We start from the raw sequence: 23227 nt of genomic DNA, 5'->3' as shown, positions 1-23227 counted from the left end.
CAGATCCAGATAAAAACCACTATAGATGAAATCTAAATCAACAGGAGGTATTAAGACTGTATAGAGAAACTTTTATGAAAACACACAGATTAAAGGTTTCACAAATTTTTAAAATGTGTAACACTGTCAGAACAGGCTAAAGTCCCTGTGTTCATTGTGTCATTGTTAGACTCATGCAGTCACAGTAAGTTCACAGTTACAGTTTTAAATGAAGTGTTGAGTTTCTTATTTAAGGAGCTTTGGTGACTGACTGAATATGTGAGAACTGCAGTTGCTGAATTGTGGCTTTATTTTTGGACTGGTTGTATTTGGTTTAGGGAGTATAATTTAGTAGGGATGGTAGGAACATGTTATAACCAATATCCAGACACAGGTGAATTGTCTTTAGTAATCATTTTAATCAACACACACGGTTTACAGGTCTTTTTTAACGTTTAACCGCCAAATCTCCTTCTACACGCTTCATTTCCGCACAGTTTCAAACTGAGTGCTCCCCCTAGTGTTCAAGGCCAAAAATCGCATGTGTTAACGGTTGGACGGAAACAATGGAAACGTCGATTTAAAAGCTAAATTCGTCTGTTTTGTCACCGTTCAATCGTATGGACTATTAGGAGGTTGGTCTACCACGTATATGCAGCCAGTTTTGATCAATATTTACCTTTAAAAAAGTAGGAATCTCGTGTGTGTGTGTGTATTCCGTTTAAATTACACTGCTAGCATGCTACCAATGTTGGCTAAATATGGCGTCGAAGAGTTAGCTAGCTCGTTTGTTATGGTAAAAAAAAAAATCCTGTGGCACACACATTGCGAAATTCGCCGCAAAATTTATATTTTTCAATCTACTGGCAAATTAAGGACACAAAATAAAGGAAGGATGAGTTTTGTAAACATAACGTTGATCATGGGGGTTCCCGTGGTAAAGAATGGACTTCCGGTGTGCGTTTAGCCGTTAGGCTAACTTGTTGAAACTCAGTCAAGATGGCAGCCAAAGGAGAGGGGTAGAGATACTTTACGACAAATTAAAGTGTAAGTCACTCAAAGTAAATATTTTGTCATTTGCTACAGTGTAAAATCAACATTGAAGAGGACAATAATATTCTACTCATCCATAAATGTTTGTCCTAACTGTTAATATGGCTGCATCATGGTGTTATTTTACCAGGTGACAGAAGTAACCTGACCGTGTAGCAGCGCTGACAGAGGTGGAGCGGCTGGTAACAGGTGAGGTCAAATAATGACTTATGTTAGTGTTGAGATTCAGTGATGTACAGTATAACAGTGGTTCATGTGTGTGTGAAATGAGAGCTGTGAACAGGCACATGTACATAATTTGAATGAGTTGAATTCATTCTGAATTAACATAAACCTTAATGTCAAAATGTTTGAAATGTGAGTCCAACTACAGTCTGCTTTGTGTGACATGCACTGACTTAAGTTGTCAGATAAATGTTGCAGAGTAGAAAGTACAATATTTCCCTCTGAAATGTAGTGGATTTAAAGTATAAAGTAGTATAAAAAAAATACTCAGGTACCTCAAATGTGTACTCAAGTACAGAACTTGAGTAAGTGTATTTATTTGCTATCCACCACTGTAAGTACACATAGTTTAACCGTAATGTTGGTTTACACATTCAACATTGTGTAATTATTGACTCAGGAACATACTGATAGAAAAAAACGTAGTTATGTTGGCCGCCGTATAATAGGCACAAGACAAATAATAGGCTGTCATTGACAAGAAATTGATCTGATCAGAGGTCTGTCATAGATACACAAAGCCTCAGCTTTATATTGTAACTTTTTGTGAAGCTGTCTCATATCTGAGTCTCAAATCATAAAATGGCTGTGTGATAAAGATCAGAATAACAGCTTCTTAACTTCATTGATGAAATGCATAAATATGAATCAGAGCAAAGAAACATTTCTATTATTTTTGTTGTTATTTATTTCATCATCATGAGGCAGGATGCTTCTCTTCACCAGCTGCTGGATCTCCTGCAGACTGTGATGTTGTCGTTCTTGTTTTCACTAGACAGATGCAAAAGGTTTTTTTTTTTTATTCTTTTATTATTTTATTAGACCCAGCAGTTCCCACCATGAGCAAGCACTTTGGCAACAGTGGCGAGGAAAAACTCCCTTTTAACAGGGAGAAACTTCGAGCAGAACCGGACTCATGGTGGGCGGCCATCTGCCTCGACCGGCTGGGTTGAGAGAGAGGGGGAGAGAGAGAGAGAAGGGGTTGGGGAGGGGGGGGGGGTGCTCAGGTAAACCCTCAGCATAATTCATCCAGAAAGTGAGAAAAGCAGATGTTCTCTATGTTTTTCTAAGCTGAGGAGGAGACCTGCTGACAAATAGCAGTATCAGTAAACTTCTGCAGTTGGAGAGACAAATGTGAGACTCTGCAGAAGTTCAGATAAACCCTCAGGTTAATGTCAGGAGGGGAGCAATCTGCTGACCTGTACTATAGTCAAACAAGACTCAGGTATGTAAAGCAAGATGGTTACAAACATTTGAATGACTGTGGATGTTTTTAAGTAGGAAGGAGAATCAGGGTTTGATTATTGTGGTTGTAGCGGGGTCGTTTCTAAAACTTAACTGAGGAGGAGGCTTCTCAAAATTATCTCTAGACGAAAGTTGGTGCCTGAAGTGGTCGGGGTTTAACGATGCTGAATTTAGATGCAGACGAAATGATTTGCTTGTGGTGGAGGAGGTGGTGCTGGAGGGATCAGTTTTGCAGTATCCACCACGAGTGCTTGAAAAAACCCGCATGTAACAATGTACATGTAACAACCTACCTCAGAAAGCACCACAACACTGGAGCAAACCCGGGCAACTTAATAAGAGACGTTTAACTAAATGAATCTGTTATATTATATGAAATGTAGTTTTTACTTTACTGGACTACACTTATGTGAGAGAGCGTATACTTTGTTTACATGCAGCGTACGTGATTGCGTGACCTGAATATGTTCGGTAACCTGCAGTATACAGTTGCTGACCTAGAAGAGCAGGGGTTACATCCCACCTCTACGCTGATCTCTGTCTCTCGTGGTTTTGAACATGTCTTTTTACCTGCTCCCTCTTGCTCCAGTGTTTCCCTCTTGTCCTGGTCTGAGGACTGTTCCTCCTCATTGGTCCTGGTGATATTGACCACGACTCTGGGTCTCCAGATGTTCATCCACCAAGAGTGAAGTCTTGAAATCAGACCAGCATTCGAAGCCTCTCTGTCCTCACTTGTTCCCTCTTCCTCTCTCATCATCTCTCTCTCTATTTCTCTGTCCTCCCTTTCCTGTCTTTCTCTCTCCCTCTTCTCCCAGTTTCGTCTTCTCTTTTCCTCTTTCTCTCGCCTTTGCATCTCCTTCTTCTCCCTTTTCTGTCTTTGCCTGTCCTCTTTCTCTTGCCTTTTTGCCTCCTCTTTTTCCCATTTCTTTCTTCTCCTCTTCTCCGTTTTCCATCTTATTCTTTCACATGCTTCCCATTTCTCCTCCTCCCTTCTTTGTCTTTCTCTCTCCAGTCTTTCTCTCTCTTCGTTTCTCCTCATTTCCCTCTCCTGGTCAAATAGTTGGAGAATTCTTCTCCTCTCCTCTTGGTCCATCTGGAGGTCCTGCTCCTCCTGCTGCAGGTTCCTCTCCTCTAAATCTGAGGCCCACTTGAGGAAAGTTTCCTCGTCCTCTCTGTCCCATAAACTAACATCGATGTCATAATTTATGATCGACATTTTCTCAGTTGTTTTAATGGTAACTGCTCAACACAGTACAGTTCTACTAAAAAAAGCGGTTTTGTCCAAGCTGCAGTTTGGTCGTGACTCTCCAACGGCTAAGTCAGGAATGAGTTTGGAATCTGGTTCTCTTGCAGATGTAATGCAGACATTCCATTCTCTTCCTTCATGACAGAACAAACATCACTGTTCCATTCCAGCAGTCAGTTCTATTCTTAATGAGCACACACATTCACCTAATGTACCTGAAGTCATCATTTAACTACAAGCAAGTGACAAGAAGTAAATACAGCCCCTGCAACTACTTTGAAGTCGAACCCTGTTCCTCTTCCCATCAACAGTCAAGAAAACATCAGCAACTTTTGTGAATTTTATTAAGAAAACAAAACCATTGGACATGATAAAAACCAAGACTACTGATGGAATAAATAAGTCAAACCAAACCATAAATCTGTACAAGATCTAAAGTGAAACAAAATGGTCCCAAGAAAAAAAAAATCCAAAATAAAACAAAAAAAAAAAAAACAACATACAAGATTTTATATCTCACAGCTTTTTTTTTCTTTTTTTCTGACGCACAGTTATGAGCAAACTATAAGCAATCGGCTCGATCAGGTGAAAGCTACAACATAAGTGAGATTTTTTTTCTTAAACTGAGTGTACATAATGCTGTTTATAACTGTTAATGTCAATACAATAGCATTTTAAGTTCCAGCGCTGCTGGACTGGGAATGAGGTATATGCTAATCCATCCTCTAAACTGAGACAATTGTCATTTTTTATTTCTTTTCTCTCCATCCATGTGAATGCTGATTTGCTGAAATCTGATCAAGTAATTCTGTGTCATGAAATACTTCTATAGCCCCTGTTATGTTATGAAGTCATTGGTTTGCAGTGATTCAATTGATTTCAATCCATATTCACAAGTAAATATTGATTAATCAAAGTACATGTGTGAGGTTGTACATTAGAGGTCATAGGTCTGAATCCGTACTATAAAGTTCAAGTAAATTGCACAAATCTGCACAAAACCGAGAGCTCGATGCCACACATGTATGGATTCAGCCAACAGACAGCACCTTGAAGGAGGATTAGAACCAATGTTTGAGCTAAAAGACTGGACCCTTCTGTGGTGAGCTACAGAAACATTTGTCGGTCATAGATAAGTAGTGATACACAGAACACGCACAGAGATGAGAAGTGAGGAAATGCAAGTCATGATGGTGGAGTAGACGGGAAAACCAGTATCAGCAGCTGGTCTGTTTCTACTTTAGAGGGGGGGGGACAACAACAACAACAAGAAAAGTGCCGCCTGAAGTAAACACAGACCAGTGACCAGGAATTCTGACTTATGAGGTTTGCAGATGTTCAAATGTCCAGAAGACAAAATGAATTTAACTTCTGGGTAGTGTTCAAATTCCAGTCTCTAACCTTTTTAAAGAAATAGTTTGGACATTTTGGGGAATATGATTGAAACAGGATTCATACCACTCACTTCTGTACGGAAAAAAAACAAGCTTGGCTCAGCATTAAGACTGGAAGCAGGGGAAAACAGCTAGCTTGGCTCTGTTCAAAGTTTACAAAAATCCACCAACTAACACCTCTAAAGTTCACTAATTAACACACTATATTTTGTTTTTTTTTTAATCATACAAAAATGTACATTTTCCTCCAGGAAGTCACCACGTATAAAACCACAGTTTGTAACTGTTCGACTTCATTGTTTACTGCCTACATGTTGATGGAGCTTTAGAGGTACTGGTAAGCCGAGTTTCTTTTTCTTTTTAACTGTTCTCCCCCGTTTCTAGTCTCTCTGCTAAGCTAAGCGGACCATCTTCAGCTGTAGCTTTGTATTTAACAAAAAGTCTTGTTTTGCTCTGAGCAACAGAGCAAACATTTCCCCAAAATGCCAAACTATTCCTTTAAATAAAATCAAACTGTTGTAGTTGAATGTAAATATTGGATAAAACTAATTAGTGATGATTATAAGGCAAAAAACAAAAAAACAAAAAAACAAAACATGGCACCAAAATTGTAATTCAAAACCTGTTTGACCTAAAACATGTATTTAATCGTAGCAACTCAAGGCACACCTTCAGGACCTACGCTACCTATGCCTGTCTTCACTACTTATCCAAGAGTTTATATCTTGACCAGTACCGTCGTCTTCTTATTCTTCCTCTACGAACCACAAACTAACTCACTTTAAAAAACACGTGAATGGAGAACTTTTCATGGATAGAGAAAAAAGACATCCACTACAGCAGCAAATCTATCTGTGATCGATTGTGACATACCATAACAGTGCATTGACCCTCCTGAGAAAAAAACCCTAAACATTTCCTAAACAAATATAGAACATTAGTCTAACAGGAGGCGAATCGGGAGGATTGAAGTGACGTGGTCTTTAGGGCGGAGGTTCCCCACCCAGCCGCTGATCTGAGACCAGGTTAGCCTCTTGAGTTATCCTGAGCTAAACCATTAGCAGTGAAACGTTTAAAAAGCGGTCTCAGAGCAGCGTCCGGGATCAACCTCGTCCTAATCTCAGATCCCCAGTGTTAACTCTTTTAGTCACAGATGCAGGTCAGGGTTTTGTGGTCTGGCCTGGCGGTGGCTGGGCTGGGCTGGGCTGACAGCGCTGCCCCTGGTCACAGAGGGGATTGCAGCCTGGGTTCAGAGCTTCTCTTGGCATTAGTGAAAAAGTGTGGAGAACTGGAAGGAAGCACGGAGGGGGACCAGTGAATAGAGGTAATATCCATTCTCCCTCTGTGGCAGAGGAGTGTTAGGGCAAAGGTGGCAAATTGGAGGTGGTGGTGGGGGGAGAGGGGAGGGGAGGGAGGAAGAGAGACGTCCATTCTCCCTTTGGTATTGACGAGTTTGGGTAGAGGTGGGGAGAGAAGGAGAACCAGTGAGTCCATTAGCCCTAAATTATCTAGAGTTAATGGAGGGAGTACAGAGGGAGGGAGGGAGGGAGCAGGGGAGGAGGGTGAAGGAGAGAAATGACTCAGCCCCAAACATTTAACTCTCCTCAAAGTCCTGAGACGAGGACTCCAGTTTGCTTTTCTTGCTGGGTGGGGTCTCCTCCTCTAGGTCCTACGATAAAAAAAGCAGACAAACAGTGTTCAGTCATTTGGAATAAGACGTTGACTGAATTATAATGTGCTGTCTCCAAGACTGAGGTTATCTGGTTTGCCACATCTACCTACGAATCACTGTCCACGTCTCAGATGATTTAAAACGACCTGGTGTTGTCATCACGCTGCATTCATGACACATGGGAAAGATGACCGACTGACACAGCTAGACAACTCAAGGTGGTTTCTGTTTCCCTTTTCAGTCACTTCTGAATTATCAAGTGCAAAGTCGGACATGCCAGAGACTTTGAATTCTATTTACAAGTCCAACACTGGTTATTTACATTCATTGTAATTATTATTTCAGTGTATTTTTCCAGTTAGGAAAACAACTAAGCCCTTCAGAGTTTTGCAGACTGCAGTTAATAATCATCTTCTTGTGCAAGAGCCAGAAAAATGGCCACTAAAACTGTATCGAGCTTGGGTGAGACAGTTTAGCTCTACAAGGTGTTGTACTGAAATAACTCTTAAATCTACATATTCCAAATGTTAACTGCTTCAGACAACTGCCACGCTGACCACTTCTGTGTCGGAACTGATGAGTCATGAATTGTTGATTTTATCGTTTATCATTTGATTTGTGAAAGTAGTTCACTTCATTTCCAGTGTTAACGTTTGCCTCATGCCTTTCCTTGTTCATTTATGTAAGTATTGATTATTTAAAGAGGACCTGACTCAGACCTTTGAAGGTTAGTAAACTCTCTGTGAGGCCTAATTGGGAATTCAAAGATTTAAGCCTGGTGGTTTAAACAGCTTTACACACAGGCCCCTGCTATCAGTCCTGTATCTGTGTGACTATAAATATCCATTCAACATTCGCTGTGTCCCTTAGGGCAGCACATGTTACTGGTTGTAGGAGTAGTAGTGAAAACAGTGCTAACAAAATCTATCTGTATTCTGTTTATTTAACCCTTTGACAGTCACAGCCTTCAGTACACGGACGTCTGAACTGATCAGCTGTGAGTCCAGGTGTGCAGAGGTGCTCGTACCTGAGTGGCTTTGCTGTCTGAAGAGTCCTTCTCCCCTGAGGACAGGCTGTCTCTCTTGGCACTTTGTGCTCTCTCTGAGGTCTCTGATGACGGGATGGTCTTACCTGAGGATGGTAACACACCAACACTTCAGAACAGGAACACATTTATTCATTTAGCAGTAAATACATTGTAGGTGTTGTGATGTAGCTGCAGACCTTTCTCACACTGTAATGACACTATGTGGCAGTGCAAAGTAACTACAAAGTTTGATGGAGTCTAAATGTGTTAACCCAGCTGAGATATACCACTGTACTCAACCAGAGGTTAGTTTTGGTTCCAACACGACGAAAAGATGCTTACAGTGAAAAAAAAACCAATCTGGTTCCATAGAGCAAACGCTCAGCTTCATATAAGAAAAAGAAAAACAGCAAAAGTTCTCGTGAGAAGTCAGAGCCTATTCATTTTTACTAATCAAACATCAACTGATTGATTGACTCATAATTTTCTAATTGGCATTTTATGATGAAAAGATGGAGATTTGACTTGTTTTTTAAAACCTCTTCTTCCACACTACGAGGGAGAATTATTATTATTATTATTATTATTATTAGCCTTAAAATCTCCAGTGTGTCATGATTTATCTACCGTTTTTATTGTTCCTGTGCATAAGTGACGATTCCTGAGTAATTCATTTGTCACAGTATTCTCTATTCAGGCAAACGAGTCATGCATTTAATTTCTCTGTTTACTGAGCTGCTGCAGACTTTACCTGCATCTGATGGAGTCTAATTCAGACGTGTGTCATGTCAGAAGTTGCTTTTATTAAAGAGGCTTGTTTGGACATGAGATCGATGTGTAATGAGGTGCATGTGTGAAAAGCTGGAGGGTGAGGATAAGTGGGAGACAGAAGAATCTGAAAGAGGGTTGTTGGTTGAAGTCCTGAGGGGAACGGCGCGACCACAGCTGCACTGTGTCTGTGCACCTTCATGTATTTTCAGTATGTATATTTAATGATGGGGAAGCAGTGGTTTTAATTATATCTCAGTGTGATGTTGTTTGTCCTGATGTTACAAGACAGAGATAAGATCGGGGGGGAAACAAAAACAGGATGTGGCTCATCATCCATCTGCTCAGGCGTACAGTGTCACCACCACCTGCTAGCTGTTCACTGGGTCAGAAAAGAGCGGACAGTGTGGAGGATTCGTTTAAGACTGTTGGTGTTTGTGTCGGTGCGAGTGTCTGACCCCTCTTGCTGTCCGGGCTCTGGTCAGTCTTGGTCTCGCTGTTCTCGCGGTGAGACAAGGCGGTGGGCTCCGGGGCGGGGCTGGTGCTACAACTGTTTTCCTGTTTCACTGGGGATGAGTCAGCGATCGAGCTCTGGTTGCTGTTGTCGTCTGGCAAAGACGAGACACGTCAAGTCATTTTAGTTTAGATTCAGTCATTGTGAGATTGTCCAACATTCACCTCAGACACAAAACACACTTTCTGTCTTCCATCATTAGAATCAGTTTGACTTTAGAGCAGTCTTCATAGAAAATGCATGAACACTCAGTAGTGATCGGTACAATTACTCATACAAAAGCAATAACAGGGTATCTGCAGGAATTTAAGTTGACACTGATGAGCTGGCAAATCATTTTATTTCTAAATGCCTCTGACAAGAAAGCATGTAGCTGTTAGGGGAAGTGAATAAAAGATACAAGAAAAGAAAAAAGATGCTCAACATTTTTTGCAAATTGAAACTATGAGCAATATTCTCCTATAATCTAAGAGTGGAGGACATGGAGCAAAAAGAAACCCATCACTGACATTCTTCTAGGCTTTTATCAGATGTTTTAAAGGCGTCTCTGAGCGATGAGTCTGGTGTTGTTCCATATTGGTCAACAAATCCCATGAATAGACTGAAACCAAAACTATTAAAAACATATCAGTGAGCCAAACTGTTGCTCTGGGTGACAGGCTGCTGCATCACCATGAACACACACACTAGTTTATTTTGACTCAGCCCCACACACATTGTCCTGCTGCCCCAAATACTCACTACAGCACCAAATGTGGATTCATCCGCCGCTGAAAATAGTTCCCAATAAACCATTTCCTCCTATTTGAGTAACGTTTGTTAGAAACAGATTAGCTCTAAGCTTTTTTATTATTATTGAACTTGACAGAGAAGTCAAAAAGTACACATTGACTGACTAATGGTGCATTCATGTTCTGTCAAAATAACTTTAAGGTTTTCAGTACTTACCATGCATGTCCATCATGCCTGGAGAGGAGCTGTTCTCTGGAGTCGTCACCTCTGAGCCGTATTTCTCGTCTTTTCCCTTCTTTTTATTCTTGTTCTTCTACAATAACAGAAGCAGCACAATGTTCAAACACACAATACCTCCATTAAAATTAAAATTCAATTAACGAAAATAATGAGATGTACAGACAAACAAAAATAAAAATGGTTGAGTTTGGAAAATATGTTCAAGAAAAAATATTTTGTCCTTGAAACAAAGGCTGAGGATTTAGTTTTTCTAAAGCACTTATTGTATGCTCTGTACATTAACCACCTGCTGTATGTATTTAAAGGAACTTAATTACTTAACCATAGCATATTTATTCCAGCACTCCCACACATTCTTGTATTATTTGTATCCTTGTTCACAGTTTACAGTAACAGTTTGACCTGTATACAGACTGTGTTGTTGTTAATATATAATTTATCTACCTTCTTTCCTGGACATAACAGACGTTATGCTCATGTTTGCTTATATATCCATTTGGAGAATTTGGAAACCAAAGAATTGTTTGGCATTTCAGCTTGAAACACATCTAAAACAATTAATCAGAATAGAATAGTCAAAGCCTAATCTACTGCCAATCAACTGATTATTTCAGCTCTTCTTCATTCAGTGTTGTTTTGTTTTAGCTGTGCATCTTCATGTAACGCTCAGACATGTTTGTGAAGTTGCAGCCTGACATTAAAATCATTAGTTCATTTTTTCCCTCATCAGTTTATACTCAGTACCCCACAATGACAAAGCAAAAAATAATTTTAGAAAAAAGAAACCTGAAATATCACATTGATGAAACTATTCAGACCCTTCAGTCAGTACTTAGCTGAAGCACCTCTAGCAGAAACAGGCTTGAGTCTTCTTGGATACTGAGTAAATGGTCTGAATAATTATACTAAACACTTAAAGACTTTTGAAACTGTGCACTAAAGTGGTTGTTTTTGTGTCTGACATCTTTATGGATAGGATTCCTACAGAGACAGAGCTTTTTATTAAAGATCCTCTTTCCTCCAGAAACATCACCATGTATCACAACCAGACTCCACTGACAGAAACAGAAATTTTACCCTGCAGGAGCTGCTGGAATCCTGCTGCCTTGATCGGTTTGTTTGTTACTGTGGGCTGCTCTTACTGATGTAAAGGATCTGAATACTACTACTACCACTGCAAGTCACACAACAACACAAACACACTAACAGATGGAGGCAGTGGTATTCCAGCAGCTCCTGTGTTCTGTGAGGTCAAAATTATAGTTTTTGTCAATGGAGTCTGGTGGTGATACACACAGATGTTTCTGGTTAAATAAAGACAGTTGTCCTTTAAACATACACAGTCAAAAGAAGCTAATTTGATTCTGAAAACGTGGTTAAAAGTGTGCGTTAACGTCACTGAGGCGGCTGAACTCACATCATCTGATTTGGGCTCCGTCACTGGCACCCACTTGTAGATGCGAAGGGACGTGTCTCCAACAGTCACCCATTTCTTCTCCCTGTAACGGAAAAAAAAAAACACACAAGCTGACTCAAAGCCTCTGGGGTACAATACATTATTACCCTGGCACTTCTAAATCAAGATGCTGTGAACTAATGAATGCAGCTCCCTGTCACAAAGCACTACACTCATTCTATAAAACACACTGTGTAAATGCTACAAAAAACAAGGGTTCCTGATGGGATACTATAACGATGTGGGTTTAAAAGTACAATGAATACAACAAGGTTGCTATTGAAGATTATTTTCATCATCATTTAATCTCTCCAAATGTTTTTTAAATAATCTATTTGCTGTTTAGTCTGCAAAATGTCAAACAGTGTTTTGTCTGCTCCAAACCCAAAGATATTTGATTTACAGTGACAAACTGAGAAAAGCTTGAGAGAAACTTCTTGGTATACAACTTAAACCTGAATATTAATGGAAAATATTGTATTGTATCTCTAGATCTCTAAATAGAATAAAACATCTATCATTTAAAGTCATGTGCATTTTTCACTATTTTCAGGCATTTTAAACATCAACACAAGTACTCCAGAGTATAATCAGTGCATTAATCTATGCACTGAAATAACTGTTAGTTGTAGTCCTGAATCATTTGGTCAGAAAACAGTGAAAAATGTCCAGAGTTGACGTGTTGAAATACAGACGTTATAGATAGAAGTTTGGCATTTTTACTAAAAACAATAACATTTAGAGTAAACTAGTACTGATAACAGGACACTGCTAACATAAAATCAATGTAAGAATTATGATTACAGCTATATTTTCATTATTTATTAACCTTTCTTGATTAATCACATGATCATTTGGTCTAAAAAAAATCCCCTAAACCTCAACTGACATCAGCAGTTGTTTTATTAACCCACTAAAAAGTTCAGTTTACTATGTTAAACAGCAAATATTAACTTTTGTGAAGCTGGCATCAGGAGATTTGGGTATTATTGTTTTTAAAAATGACTTAAATGATTAATCAATTAGTAAAATAACTGTGCTGGGGTCGACTCATCAATTAATTGACTCTCGAAATCACTGTAAAGTAGCATTAATGTTAGGTTTACAGCTAAAGAAAACAAATGATTCTCAAAAACTTATAAAAGATCAGAAAAATAGACCACCCCTACATCTTTCAACCATTTCCCGTTTTTGATAATTTATTTTATTTTATCAACTTTTTCTGTCAGACTTTGACCTGGGGACGTTTGATTAAACCACCTGATAAAAATAAAATCACATAAATTCCGCCACCGAGCGGGGTTATATAACAAAAACCAACAACAGCACAGTCTCACTTTACCTACATATGTATTCCATCTGATAAATGTGCGTTAAAATGTGTTATTTTTCTTGTGTTAAACGTTAAAGACTGAGTCACTACGTGTTCAGCCATGCACTACAGCAGCCTACTTCCCTCTCCCAACCCCCACCGTGCCTTATTCTCTATCAGACCTAAAGGGCGACTCAAAGCGCTTAATTTAAAACTCCAGACGGACTAAACTGCTCCGACTCAAGAGCGCCGTCGTCAAATTGTTTCCAAGTCGAGAGTTATTTGGACGTTTCGGTCCTGAAAGCCGCCGCCGCCTGCGCTTGCGAGCTCAACAGCGGGCAGCAATGGCTTCATGTGACTGCATCGAAATGGCTTCTGGGTTCAACCCTTGCCGTTAAATTCAGCGAGACAAAAAAAAAAAAAAAAAAAAAAACACCGGGTACATGTCTGATACAGCCGCCAGACGACGGTCGGGGTGGTGCATCGCACTATACTGCGCCCCGGTGCACCTGAGCCGCAAGTACATCTGCCGTGAATCCCGTTCAAAAAAACCCCGTCCTTTAATTTCTTTCAATTTCATCCCTCACTCCGTCTCGCTCCTTCCCTCTCCTCCCCCAACAAGCAAGCCTTTCTCGTGTTAGATAACCAAGCCTGCTTCTTTCTCTTTGTCCTCTTACCATTTTCGTACTTTCTCAATAGCGGCCATAACCCTCTTGATGTCATCCTTCGCCCTGCTCCGGGTCTCAGCTCGGACCGACCTGCCCGACATTGCCGCGGTGGTTATAATATTTTTAAAGCTCGCCGGCAGTTCAGACACAATGCAAACAGTAGAGCGCACAGAGGAGCCACTGCGCCTGCGCGGGCTGATAGAGCACAGAGAGGGGTGGGGGAGGAGGGGGAGGGGGAGGGGGAGGAGGAGGGGGGAGACAGCGGCTGCAGCTGCACTATGAAGAGAGATCTGTCTCCTGCTGTGTGAGGAGGAGAACAAAGAGCCTGCAAACTGCCTGGGTACCCTCAGCGGGGGCAAGTAACAGCTGGATTAGCACCCGCCCGGGCAAAGAGGGCAACTACAGAAAGGTGACAAATTAAAGGAAAACCTGCCTCAAGACTAACACACTTTATGTTGGGTTTTACTTTCATTTCTTTACCACATAGCACATTACTTACAGAGTCTGAAGAAGGTTTTAGGGGTCCTCTATAAGGTCCTAGTGTTTTTAGGAGGTTCTCAGGATCATTGAGATGTTCTAGTGGTCTTAAAGGTTGTTCTAGGGGTTTGGAAGGTTTAAGTGGTCATTGAAGAGGATCTACTGATGGTTTAAGGAGGTTTTGGTAGTCATTAAGAAGGTTCTGATGGTTCTTTTGGTTCTAGGGGTTTAGAAGGTTTAAGTGGTCATTAAAGAGGTTCTTCTGATGGTTTTTGTAGTCTTGCATCTAGAGGGTTCTAGTGTTCCTTTAGGAGGTTTTGGAGGTCTTTAAAGAGGTTGTAGTAGTCAATGAGGAGGTTCCAGGGATCCTCTGGGGGTCTTTTGGACGTTCTAATGATCACTGAGAAGGTACAACATGTACATTTAAAAGTTTTATTGGTCAATGAGGAGGTTGTAGTTGTCCTGGTTCTGGTGGTCATTAAGGAAGTTGTAGGTGTTCTCAGGATCACTGAACACGTTTTAAGCAAATTAACTTGAAAAAGTTTGTTTTGGTTTGTCAAGTGTTTTCTGCAACGATATGAAATTGTGGGATAAGGATGGTTTTGCGAATGATTTTGTGACCTTCTGACCTTTTTGTCCACCACCACCATCAGGTTAAAGCTCGTCCTGATCAACACTTTGGTCCAAGACATGATATGTATCTTAAAATCTAATGGTCAGACTTCAGTTAAAACTGGCTGTGAATGTTTATGGTTCCTGGGTGATTAATCTTAACATGTTTTGTGGCCTCTTGAACTACTCTCCAGCCTTCACATTTCCCAAAATTGTACACACACACACAAAATATAAAAATGACTAAATGTTAAATGACTGAACCCGGAGTAAAGTTAATAGAAATTTAAATGACCATGTTGCCCTCTGGTGGCTTAATTCAAAACCTGGTTCCTATGAGCACTTGGACAAAGACAGATTTTTAAAATTCAAATAAGCAAATCATGTGTGTGTGAAGTGTATGCTGTGATTTTTTTGTGTTGTTGTCACAGAGTCACAGAGCTCAGTTAGAAAACACAATGACCACAAAGAGACAAAACAACTACAAACGCTGAGGTCACGATATTTGTTATTGTTTGAGGTCCTATTTAAGAAATATGATAAAAACACGGTTCTGCTATCAATACATATTTTAACAAACAATTTCTATTATATTTTTGTGTGGCTTTTCAAGGTTTTTTGGCAACAATATGGAATTCGCTAATTACTTTGTGACTGCAAAACAACCACAGAGACAAAAGACAAGCACAAAAAGACATAAAACGACCATAAAGAGACACGAAATAATCACGAAACAACAATAAAGACACAAAATTAATACAGAGACACACAAATCCCTCTCAAGTCAGACTAATTACGACTTCTCCGATAGCACTTGAAGGCGCCACGCCGCCTTTCGTCATCTCTTCGCGACACGTCAACACCACACGCATGCAGAAGCTAACTGTGCAGCTCCGCAGATACTGACAACAACAAAACTGTCCAGAGTTTAGCGTGTTTTTTTGCGACAGTCTGACAAGTGTGACTGAGATAGTTTGTTTAAACGTTTGTTTTGAGTTCCGTGAATAATTTGACTTGCGACGAGAAGCGTTTTAAAACTCTGGACTGGCTGAAAACCAACCGTCTGTGATCCACCGTGGGTAGTTTTAACCGTTAAAACTTCGTCTTTTAGACTCTCCGACTTTTTCACGATGGATGAAGAAGGTAAATGACCTCAAGCTTTCCCTTCAGAGTCATATTTTGTGGTTAGTCGCAGATATAAACCGTATCCAAGTGTGTAGCGGTGAGGGGGGGGGCAGTGATGCTGTGTATCCCCAGCACGGGAGGCGCCTTTAAAAAGAGTTGAAAGTTTAGGTTTTATCAGTAAATGAGCAGTTATACATTATTATCAGTATAAGCTGTTTCTGTTGGCTGGATAAAGAAGCTCTCACACAGTTAGCTGTTATTATAATAGTTGAGAATGAATGATTCAGCATTTCCTTCAGTTTATCACCTTTTTGTGTTTATATGGATTATACCTTTTAACTTTCCAAACATTAATTACACTACATCTGTTCTCCAACAGACATTAATTCATCTCATTTCAGTAAGTTGAATGTATTTGACTTAAAATACATTAATCCAGTAGTTCTTTCTCAGTGGAGGGGTGAGAGTTGGATGGTTTAACTTGTTGATTTAGATATTTTTATGGACCTAATGAAAGAGAAAGGGCTCCCACAGAGGCTGTGCACAAAAATCTGATTTGATTTTTTTGTTTTTATCCATAGAATGAACCCAGTTGATTTAAAAAAAAAAATAAAATAAAAGTTTGACTAAACTGCAACAACAGTCAGTACACCCTTCATCAGAGAGATTCAGTTCTTTTATTTTTCAAATGTTTAAAAAGTCTACTTTTGTTTTTACTGGCAGAATCAATCATCTCATTCATGAATGATACCAGATCTGTGGAGAAACTTTCTTCCATTCTTCACAGATGATTCTTTTCTGCAGATCTTTGTTGCTCTGCCTTCTGCTTTAGATGATGTATCTGTGAGTGTCTCACTGTGTCACCCATGTCAGAGCTGGTGGAGTATTTCAGGGCTCAGATGAGGAAGGACCCGGACATGGCCTCTGCTGTGGCCGCTATCCGCACTCTGCTTGAATTCCTCAAGAGAGACAAAGGTGAGTTCACTCCCAGCACCGTCGTTCTCTCACCTGTAACGCCTCCTGTAGTTCTTACCAACCAGCTCTCCCTGTCCCTTTTAGGTGAAACGATCCTGGGCCTGAGGGAGAACCTGACGTGGGCCACAGACTGCCTGACAGGAGTGGACTCCTCTGTGGCCGTGTCCTCAGGTGGAGAGCTCTTCCTGCGTTTTATAAGCCTCACATCACTGGAGCACCAGGTGAGATACCTGCCAGGGACACAGTCATACACCTGGACAGACTACAGGTCCACATTAGATCTAAAAACAGCACTCTGTGTTTTAATGATGGGCTCAAGAATGAAGAGAGGCTCAGTATTGGTTCAGAACAGTTTACTGTGGCTGTCATTTTTCTCCCTTCCATACAGGCCATGAAAATATCATTTCCCAGGGTGAAAAAAGTGAAAGTGTATTCCTACGTTGGGCTTAAGTGGTGTCACTGAGAGGGACAGTAACACAAAGAGGGAATTTTATGCCAAACACTGACTGTGGTGTTTCTCTGTCAGGATCTGTCGCGCTGTAAGAAGGTGATGGAGGAGAGAGGGGAACTATTTCTAGAGAAGATCTCAATGTCCAGGACCAAGGTTGCCAAGCTCTGTCACACCTTCATCAAAGATGGCGCTGTAAGTACAGAATTTGCTCCTTAATGTAGCACAATATGTTGTCTAACCTAAATCCTAAGAATATGTAATACTTCAGTGTATGGATTATATTTCCAGAGCAACGAGCAGCAACGTTAAGCACAACAGTTACTGTACAGTGAGCAGGTCTGAAGCACAACTGCTGTGACTTCTCATCCTCCAGAGATTTGTAGTTTTGAGTTGATTCTAGGATTTAAGATAGTAAAACAGACTGGCAGTTTGTACATACAGTATTAAGGCAACTCAGTGACTAATTTTCCTCCTTTGTGTTGAAAAATGTTTCTCTCAGAAAATCCTGACTCACTCCTACTCCAGAGTCGTGCTCAGGGTGCTGGAAAAAGCTGCAGCTGAGAAGAAACGTTTCTCTGTCTATGTGACTGAGTCGCAGCCTGACTCAGCTGGGTGAGTGAACAGTGTCAGTAAACTGTGTCCCAGTTTTATTCTGACGGGACACACACTCACTGAATCAGTGTTTTTTTCTTTATTCAGGCGACAGATGGCAGAAGCCCTGAGAAAACTAAATGTTCCAGTAACAGTGGTCCTGGATGCAGCTGTGGGGTAAATATATTTATTATCTGTGTCATGTATTATCAGCATGAAGTCAGCTGCATTTATTTACTGTATGTTGGTCATGTTTGACAGGTACGTGTTGGAGAAGGTGGATCTAGTTATTGTTGGAGCAGAGGGAGTTGTGGAGAGCGGAGGAATCATCAACAAGGTGAGTTCCAGGAAATAGTCAGGGGCCTGTATCATGAAGTGAGTTCAGTTCAGTCTGAGGTAACCCGCTCATCTCACTCTGATGGTGATACAGGCCGCCTGCATCAGATAAATGTAGATGTGATAAGAAACACAGGTCTGAATGTTTCACTTTTGTTCTTGCAGATCGGCACTTATCAGATGGCCGTGTGCTCTAAAGCTCACAACAAACCCTTCTACGTTGTGGCCGAGAGTTTCAAGTTCGTCCGTCTCTATCCACTAAACCAACAGGATGTGCCGGATAAATTTAAGGTATCTCATCATGTATGATTAGAGTTTCATGTGTTATACAGGTGTGTGCAAAGCTTGGTAAATCACATAACACGTTTTTTTGTTTAACCCCCTGCAGTGGAATCGTTGTTTTCAAATGCTGCTCCTTTTTATTCTCCAAACAGACCTTCGGTGATAGAAGAAAGGCTCATTTTTAATCGCAACGTTTTTGTATTTACTTCTTTTCACTTCTAAAATCAACAAAACCTTTGCTGTAATATTTCTCCTCTCCTCCTCAGTACAAAGCAGACACCTTGAAGACCGTACAGAACCTGTCAGAGGAGCATCCGATCATCGATTACACACCTCCCTCCCTCATCACCCTCCTCTTCACCGACCTGGGAGTCCTCACCCCGTCGGCCGTCAGCGATGAACTCATCAAGCTTTATTTATAACTGTGCCTCACAAATCCCAAATAAAAAACCACCCTTATCAAAAAGGTAAACAAATATCAGAGGTGTTGCTCTGGATTTATTTGAACTCAGCTTTGTTGTATTTATCAGGCTTCATCTGAGCTGCCGTGTGATGGTCCGTCTGTTTTGTGTTTTGACTTTGGTCCGCTTGTTATCTGTTTCTCAAAGTCCTCCTCGCTGATTTGCCCTTTCTTTAGTTTCTTGAGGAGGCGAGTGTCATTTAAAAGCTCGTTCATGTCTTCGTCGTCCACGTCAGATCCCTGCAGACACAGAAACGATAAAAGGTGAGGCATAAATAAATCTAGTCCTCTGATGCACCTGGTGATACCAACACATTTAACAGTCACTGAATGGAAATACCTCGTCGTGCTTCCTCTTGGCGGACATCTTTTTCCTGCGTTCCTTCTTGTTCTTCTGTTTGGACCAGGCTTTGTTCTTTGTGAAATTCTTCTTGGGAAGTGGAGTCTTGTCTTTCTCCTGCAGCATCTTCCGTCTCTGTTTCTCCCTGTTCTTGTCCTTGTAGCGGATGGTCTCTGTGTCCACTGTTGTCTCCGTGAAATCAGGGAACGTTTTCCCTCTCAGTTCAGGCATCTTCGGCAGGCGGAGGAGGGCGAAGCCACGGGCCAACGAGGCAAAGTCCAGATCTAGGCAAAAAAAAGACGCACAAAATGTTATAATGTCGGACTTAATGTATCAGCAAACTATCTGAAGATGTCAAGTAGCTAGATTTTACCTTTGATTCTGAAAATGAGACTACATTCGTGTTTGGCGTAGGCCTGGACGTACGAGACGAAGGCCCTCATGCCTCTGTCAAACATGGCGCGGTCTGCCAGAGACATGGCCTTCACTTTGGGCAGCACATCCACAACATCACCTATAGGGGGCATCTTCTGGAGCGGGCACTGGAGAAAGACACGTATTCAGGTCCTTTACAGAAGTAAAAGCACCACACAACTCAGAGTTTGTTGAGGAATAAATGAAATGAAACAGACAAGAACTCACTTTCTGGTTGATGGACAAGAAGTTGACGTATGTTTCCTCCATCGGCAGCAGAAAGACGAGGGCGTTGCCTTGGTTACCAATGCGCGCTGTTCGCCCACATCGATGCACAAAGGCACTGAGACACAAGAAGACAATCACAATAAAAAAGCTAGCTAAAGCTAAAGCTAAATTTAACAATGTAAATTAAGTTTAAATTGGCGTCTTGAACATGTTTTTCAAATGCAAACTCTATTGACAAAAACAGGAATTTTACCACTGCCAATACCACTGCCTCCATCTGTTAGTGTGTGTGTGTTACTGTGTGATACTTCTACTTTACTGCAAAGTATCTGAGTACTTCTTCCACCACTGAAGTCAAACAGTAATACTAACTAACAGATGGAGGCAGTGGTATTCCAGCAGCTCCTGTGTTCTGCTTGCTAAAATTCCTGTTTTTGTCAATGGAGTCTGGTACTGATGTATAGAGATGTATCTAAAGGTTCTTACTCTTTAGTAAAAGGTCTGTCTCTGTAGGAATGACATCCATAATGTTGTCAGACACTCACCTGGCACTGCTGGGAGGATCATACTGCAGCACCCAGTTCACATCAGGGATATCAATGCCTCTGGCCATGACGTCTGTGCACACCAGGATCCCACTGCAACACCACAAAAGGACAAATAATTACATACAAGTCAAATTTCAGACATCCAGAACAAACTGTACTGTTACAAAACAAACTACTTCTCACCTTTTCAGGGCCCGAAAGTCGGCAAAGATCTTGTTGCGTTTGTGTTTCATCTTTCCGTGGATGCAGTGGACGGTGACCTTCTTCACCAGCGTCTCCAGAGCTCGACCGTAGTACTCCACACACGCACACGTGCTGACGACGAGACGAGTCACTTCCAGTCAGTTACTGCAGATCTAAACCACCGTTTTAACTTGAAACATGTACAGTGTCTGCCCAGCTGAGCATACCTGAAGAAGACCAGCTGCTTCTCGTGCTTGTGTTGCCGTAGAAATGCCACCAGGTTGTTGAACTTGTCCTCGGATTTGCAAATCTGGAGCAAAAACCTTTACGAATGAATTTTTGTATCATTACTATGTTTGAATTTGGGGTTGATCGTGACACTTGGACTCACAGTGTAGTAGTTGGAAAGTCGAGCGGGGGTTTTCTGGATGGCGGTGGCGGCCACGCCTTTCTCTTTGACGGTGATCCGGACGGGGTTCCTGAGGCCGGCCCTCACCAGCTTCTCCAGCTCCTGTGTCTGAGTGGCTGAGAACAGGCCTGTACGTCTCTGTTTAGGCAGGTAGCTCAAGATGGTGTTCAGACTGGAAACACAAACAGTTAGTGGCAAGAAGCCCGAAAAATACCAGACTCCATTGACAAAAACAGGAATTTTACTGGGCAGAACACAGGAGCTGCTGGAATACCACTGCCTCCACCTGTTACTGTGTTTGAGTTACTGTGTGGTACTTTTACTAAAGTAAAGAATCTGATTACTTCTTCCACCACAGAAAATCACACAGTAACACTAACAAACTAACAGATTGCAGCAGCGTTAGATTAATAACTCCTCTGTAAAATTACAGTTTTTGTCAATGGAGTCTGGTAATGATAAAACAGCTGTTTCATTCTGGCTTTTTGAAAACATTCTCACTTTAACTGTACATTTCTTCTTCCATAACAACAAAACAACATTCACTTTTATTCCGTACCTGGCCTCAAAGCCCATGTCCAGCAGCCTGTCGGCCTCAGTCGAGAACCAGCACGTCCAGACTCCTGACTGCGCTGGCCAAGTCCAGACCATCCGCCTTCCTCCTGAACATATCCTCCAGACGGCCGGGCGTCGCGATCACGATGTTTGCCCTGAAAACACAGACTCACAAATGAAGAGTCCTCGTCCTCATCTGTCATAGAGATCACGGTGGGGTAATTACTCTCTGATTTTAATCCAGCTCACCCTTGATCCTTGAACTTCTCCACATCCTCTATCGGGTTAGTGCCACCAATCAGTAAAATCTGCCTGAAACAACAAAACACCACATTCACTGACTGTTTCAGATCTGACTCAGTCGTACTTTGTCCTGCTTCGACTTCCTACTTACGTAAACTGTGGAAACTTGTGGATAAACTGCTCCATCACCTCACTGATCTGCAGGGCCAGTTCTCTTGTGGGGGTGATCACCAGGGCACCAACCTGCCGGAAAAAATACAAGTTCACTCTCAAAATCTTCCCCCTGAAAGTCCTTCTGCCTCTTCCTCCTCTGAACTCATCATTACCTGCATCTTCTTCAGCTTCTCTTCTCTCTTCAGGAGCAGCTCGATGATGGGGATGACGAAAGCCAGAGTCTTTCCGCTCCCGGTCACCTACAATCACAAGACGTTTACTGAGCTCAGGCTGTTATTATTTTGTTTTATTACAGAGGAAGATCCTGTTTGTTTAACCAGAAACATCTCTATATATCACTACCAGACTCCATTGACAAAAACAGCGATTTTACTCAGCATAAGTTAGTATCTAAAGTAAAAGTATTCATCATGTAGATTGGCTCATTTCAGGATAATGCGTGTTATATTAATGGATTATATTTACGGATGTGTTTGTGTGTACATCAGGGCTGCTCTGGGTTATTTTCAGGACTCATCAGTTCCTCATTTTGTCTGTAAAATGTCAGGTATAACTTCCTAAAGCCCAAACAACAGCCCAGAGCCCAAAGATAATCAGTTTATTACCAAGTTTGACCAAGAAAAAAGAATCTAAATTCTCACTGAAAAATGACTTCAGCAATAATTTGATTATAGAAATAGCTGCAGATACATTTTCTGACTCGTCGTTAAAGCTCCGGTGAATTAGGGGCTCATTTCCGTCTTATTTTATTATATTTAGTTTATATTAATCTGAATTAGCCTGAAGTAACTAAAGTTATCAGATCCATGTAGCGGAGTAAAAAGTAATACTTGCCGCTGAACTGTGGTAGAGTAGAAGTAGAACGTGAGTAAAGTACAGGTACGTCAGATCTGTGGTAAAGTGTTGGTTACAGGTGAGATCACCTGGTTAAACTGGACTCACCGCCTCTGCAGCCACATCTTTGTTGCTCATGAACAGCGGGATACACGCAGACTGCAGAGAAATGATAAGAATAAATCAGTCCGCTGCTGGAGAGCTGATGTGAGAGACGCAGCTTTGGAGTATTCGTTACCTGTACAGGTGTCATGTGAGTGAATTTCAGCTCCTCGAGCGTTTGTAAAATGCCCTCGTTCAGTTTAACAGGTAAACTGTCCCACGTGCTGTCTGTGGTGTTGTCCATACTGGGAACAAACCAGTACGAATCACTGCTGTCAGACAAAGTTAGAAGCTGCTGGGCTCGAGCTCCACGCTGCTTCTTCTCCCGGGTGCGCTGATGTTTACAAGCCGGGTAGG

The 23227-nt window shown here is 41.3% G+C and overlaps 3 protein-coding genes and 1 long non-coding RNA gene across 6 annotated transcripts; 2 read left to right on the top strand and 2 right to left on the bottom strand.

The window, feature by feature from the left end:
* Window positions 1-222: 222 nt before the first annotated feature.
* On the top strand, window positions 223-7863 carry LOC127142785 (uncharacterized). Its single transcript, XR_007813839.1, has 3 exons — window positions 223-1026; window positions 1163-1221; window positions 7773-7863. It is a non-coding gene; the product is annotated as an uncharacterized LOC127142785 (long non-coding RNA).
* On the bottom strand, window positions 4076-13739 carry bcl7a (BAF chromatin remodeling complex subunit BCL7A). The gene is made up of 6 exons (XM_018697038.2): window positions 13541-13739; window positions 11513-11594; window positions 10072-10168; window positions 9068-9217; window positions 7842-7945; window positions 4076-6811 (listed from the first exon to the last, which is right to left on the bottom strand). The coding sequence occupies exons 1-6, from the start codon at window positions 13630-13632 to the stop codon at window positions 6737-6739; spliced, it is 600 nt and encodes a 199-aa protein (XP_018552554.1). The 5' UTR covers window positions 13633-13739; the 3' UTR covers window positions 4076-6736.
* eif2b1 (eukaryotic translation initiation factor 2B, subunit 1 alpha) lies at window positions 7859-18856 on the top strand. 3 transcript variants are annotated; one of them, XM_018697016.2, is made up of 9 exons: window positions 7859-7954; window positions 16619-16720; window positions 16805-16941; window positions 17247-17363; window positions 17671-17783; window positions 17871-17939; window positions 18024-18099; window positions 18264-18389; window positions 18647-18856. In XM_018697016.2, exons 1-9 carry the CDS (start codon window positions 7936-7938, stop codon window positions 18800-18802), a joined length of 915 nt encoding a protein of 304 aa, XP_018552532.1. In that variant the 5' UTR covers window positions 7859-7935; the 3' UTR covers window positions 18803-18856. The 3 variants fall into 3 exon arrangements, with proteins under 3 accessions (XP_018552532.1, XP_050928705.1, XP_018552541.1); XM_051072748.1 differs by lacking the exon at window positions 7859-7954 and adding an exon at window positions 13793-13940; XM_018697025.2 differs by lacking the exon at window positions 7859-7954 and adding an exon at window positions 15450-15763.
* Window positions 18849-23227, bottom strand: ddx55 (DEAD (Asp-Glu-Ala-Asp) box polypeptide 55). Its single transcript, XM_018697004.2, is given in 15 exon segments — window positions 18849-19080; window positions 19181-19464; window positions 19554-19722; window positions 19823-19937; window positions 20368-20460; window positions 20554-20685; window positions 20781-20863; window positions 20945-21134; window positions 21522-21559; window positions 21561-21672; window positions 21767-21829; window positions 21912-22003; window positions 22087-22173; window positions 22877-22927; window positions 23007-23227. Coding segments are annotated over 15 exon segments (1791 nt in total). The 5' UTR covers window positions 23115-23227; the 3' UTR covers window positions 18849-18906.

Source organism: Lates calcarifer, linkage group LG9 (assembly GCF_001640805.2).
Source record: "Lates calcarifer isolate ASB-BC8 linkage group LG9, TLL_Latcal_v3, whole genome shotgun sequence".
Lineage (NCBI taxonomy): Eukaryota > Metazoa > Chordata > Actinopteri > Centropomidae > Lates > Lates calcarifer.
The sequence above is the reverse complement of the archived record's forward strand: the minus strand, read 5'-3'. Positions and strand labels throughout refer to the sequence as shown.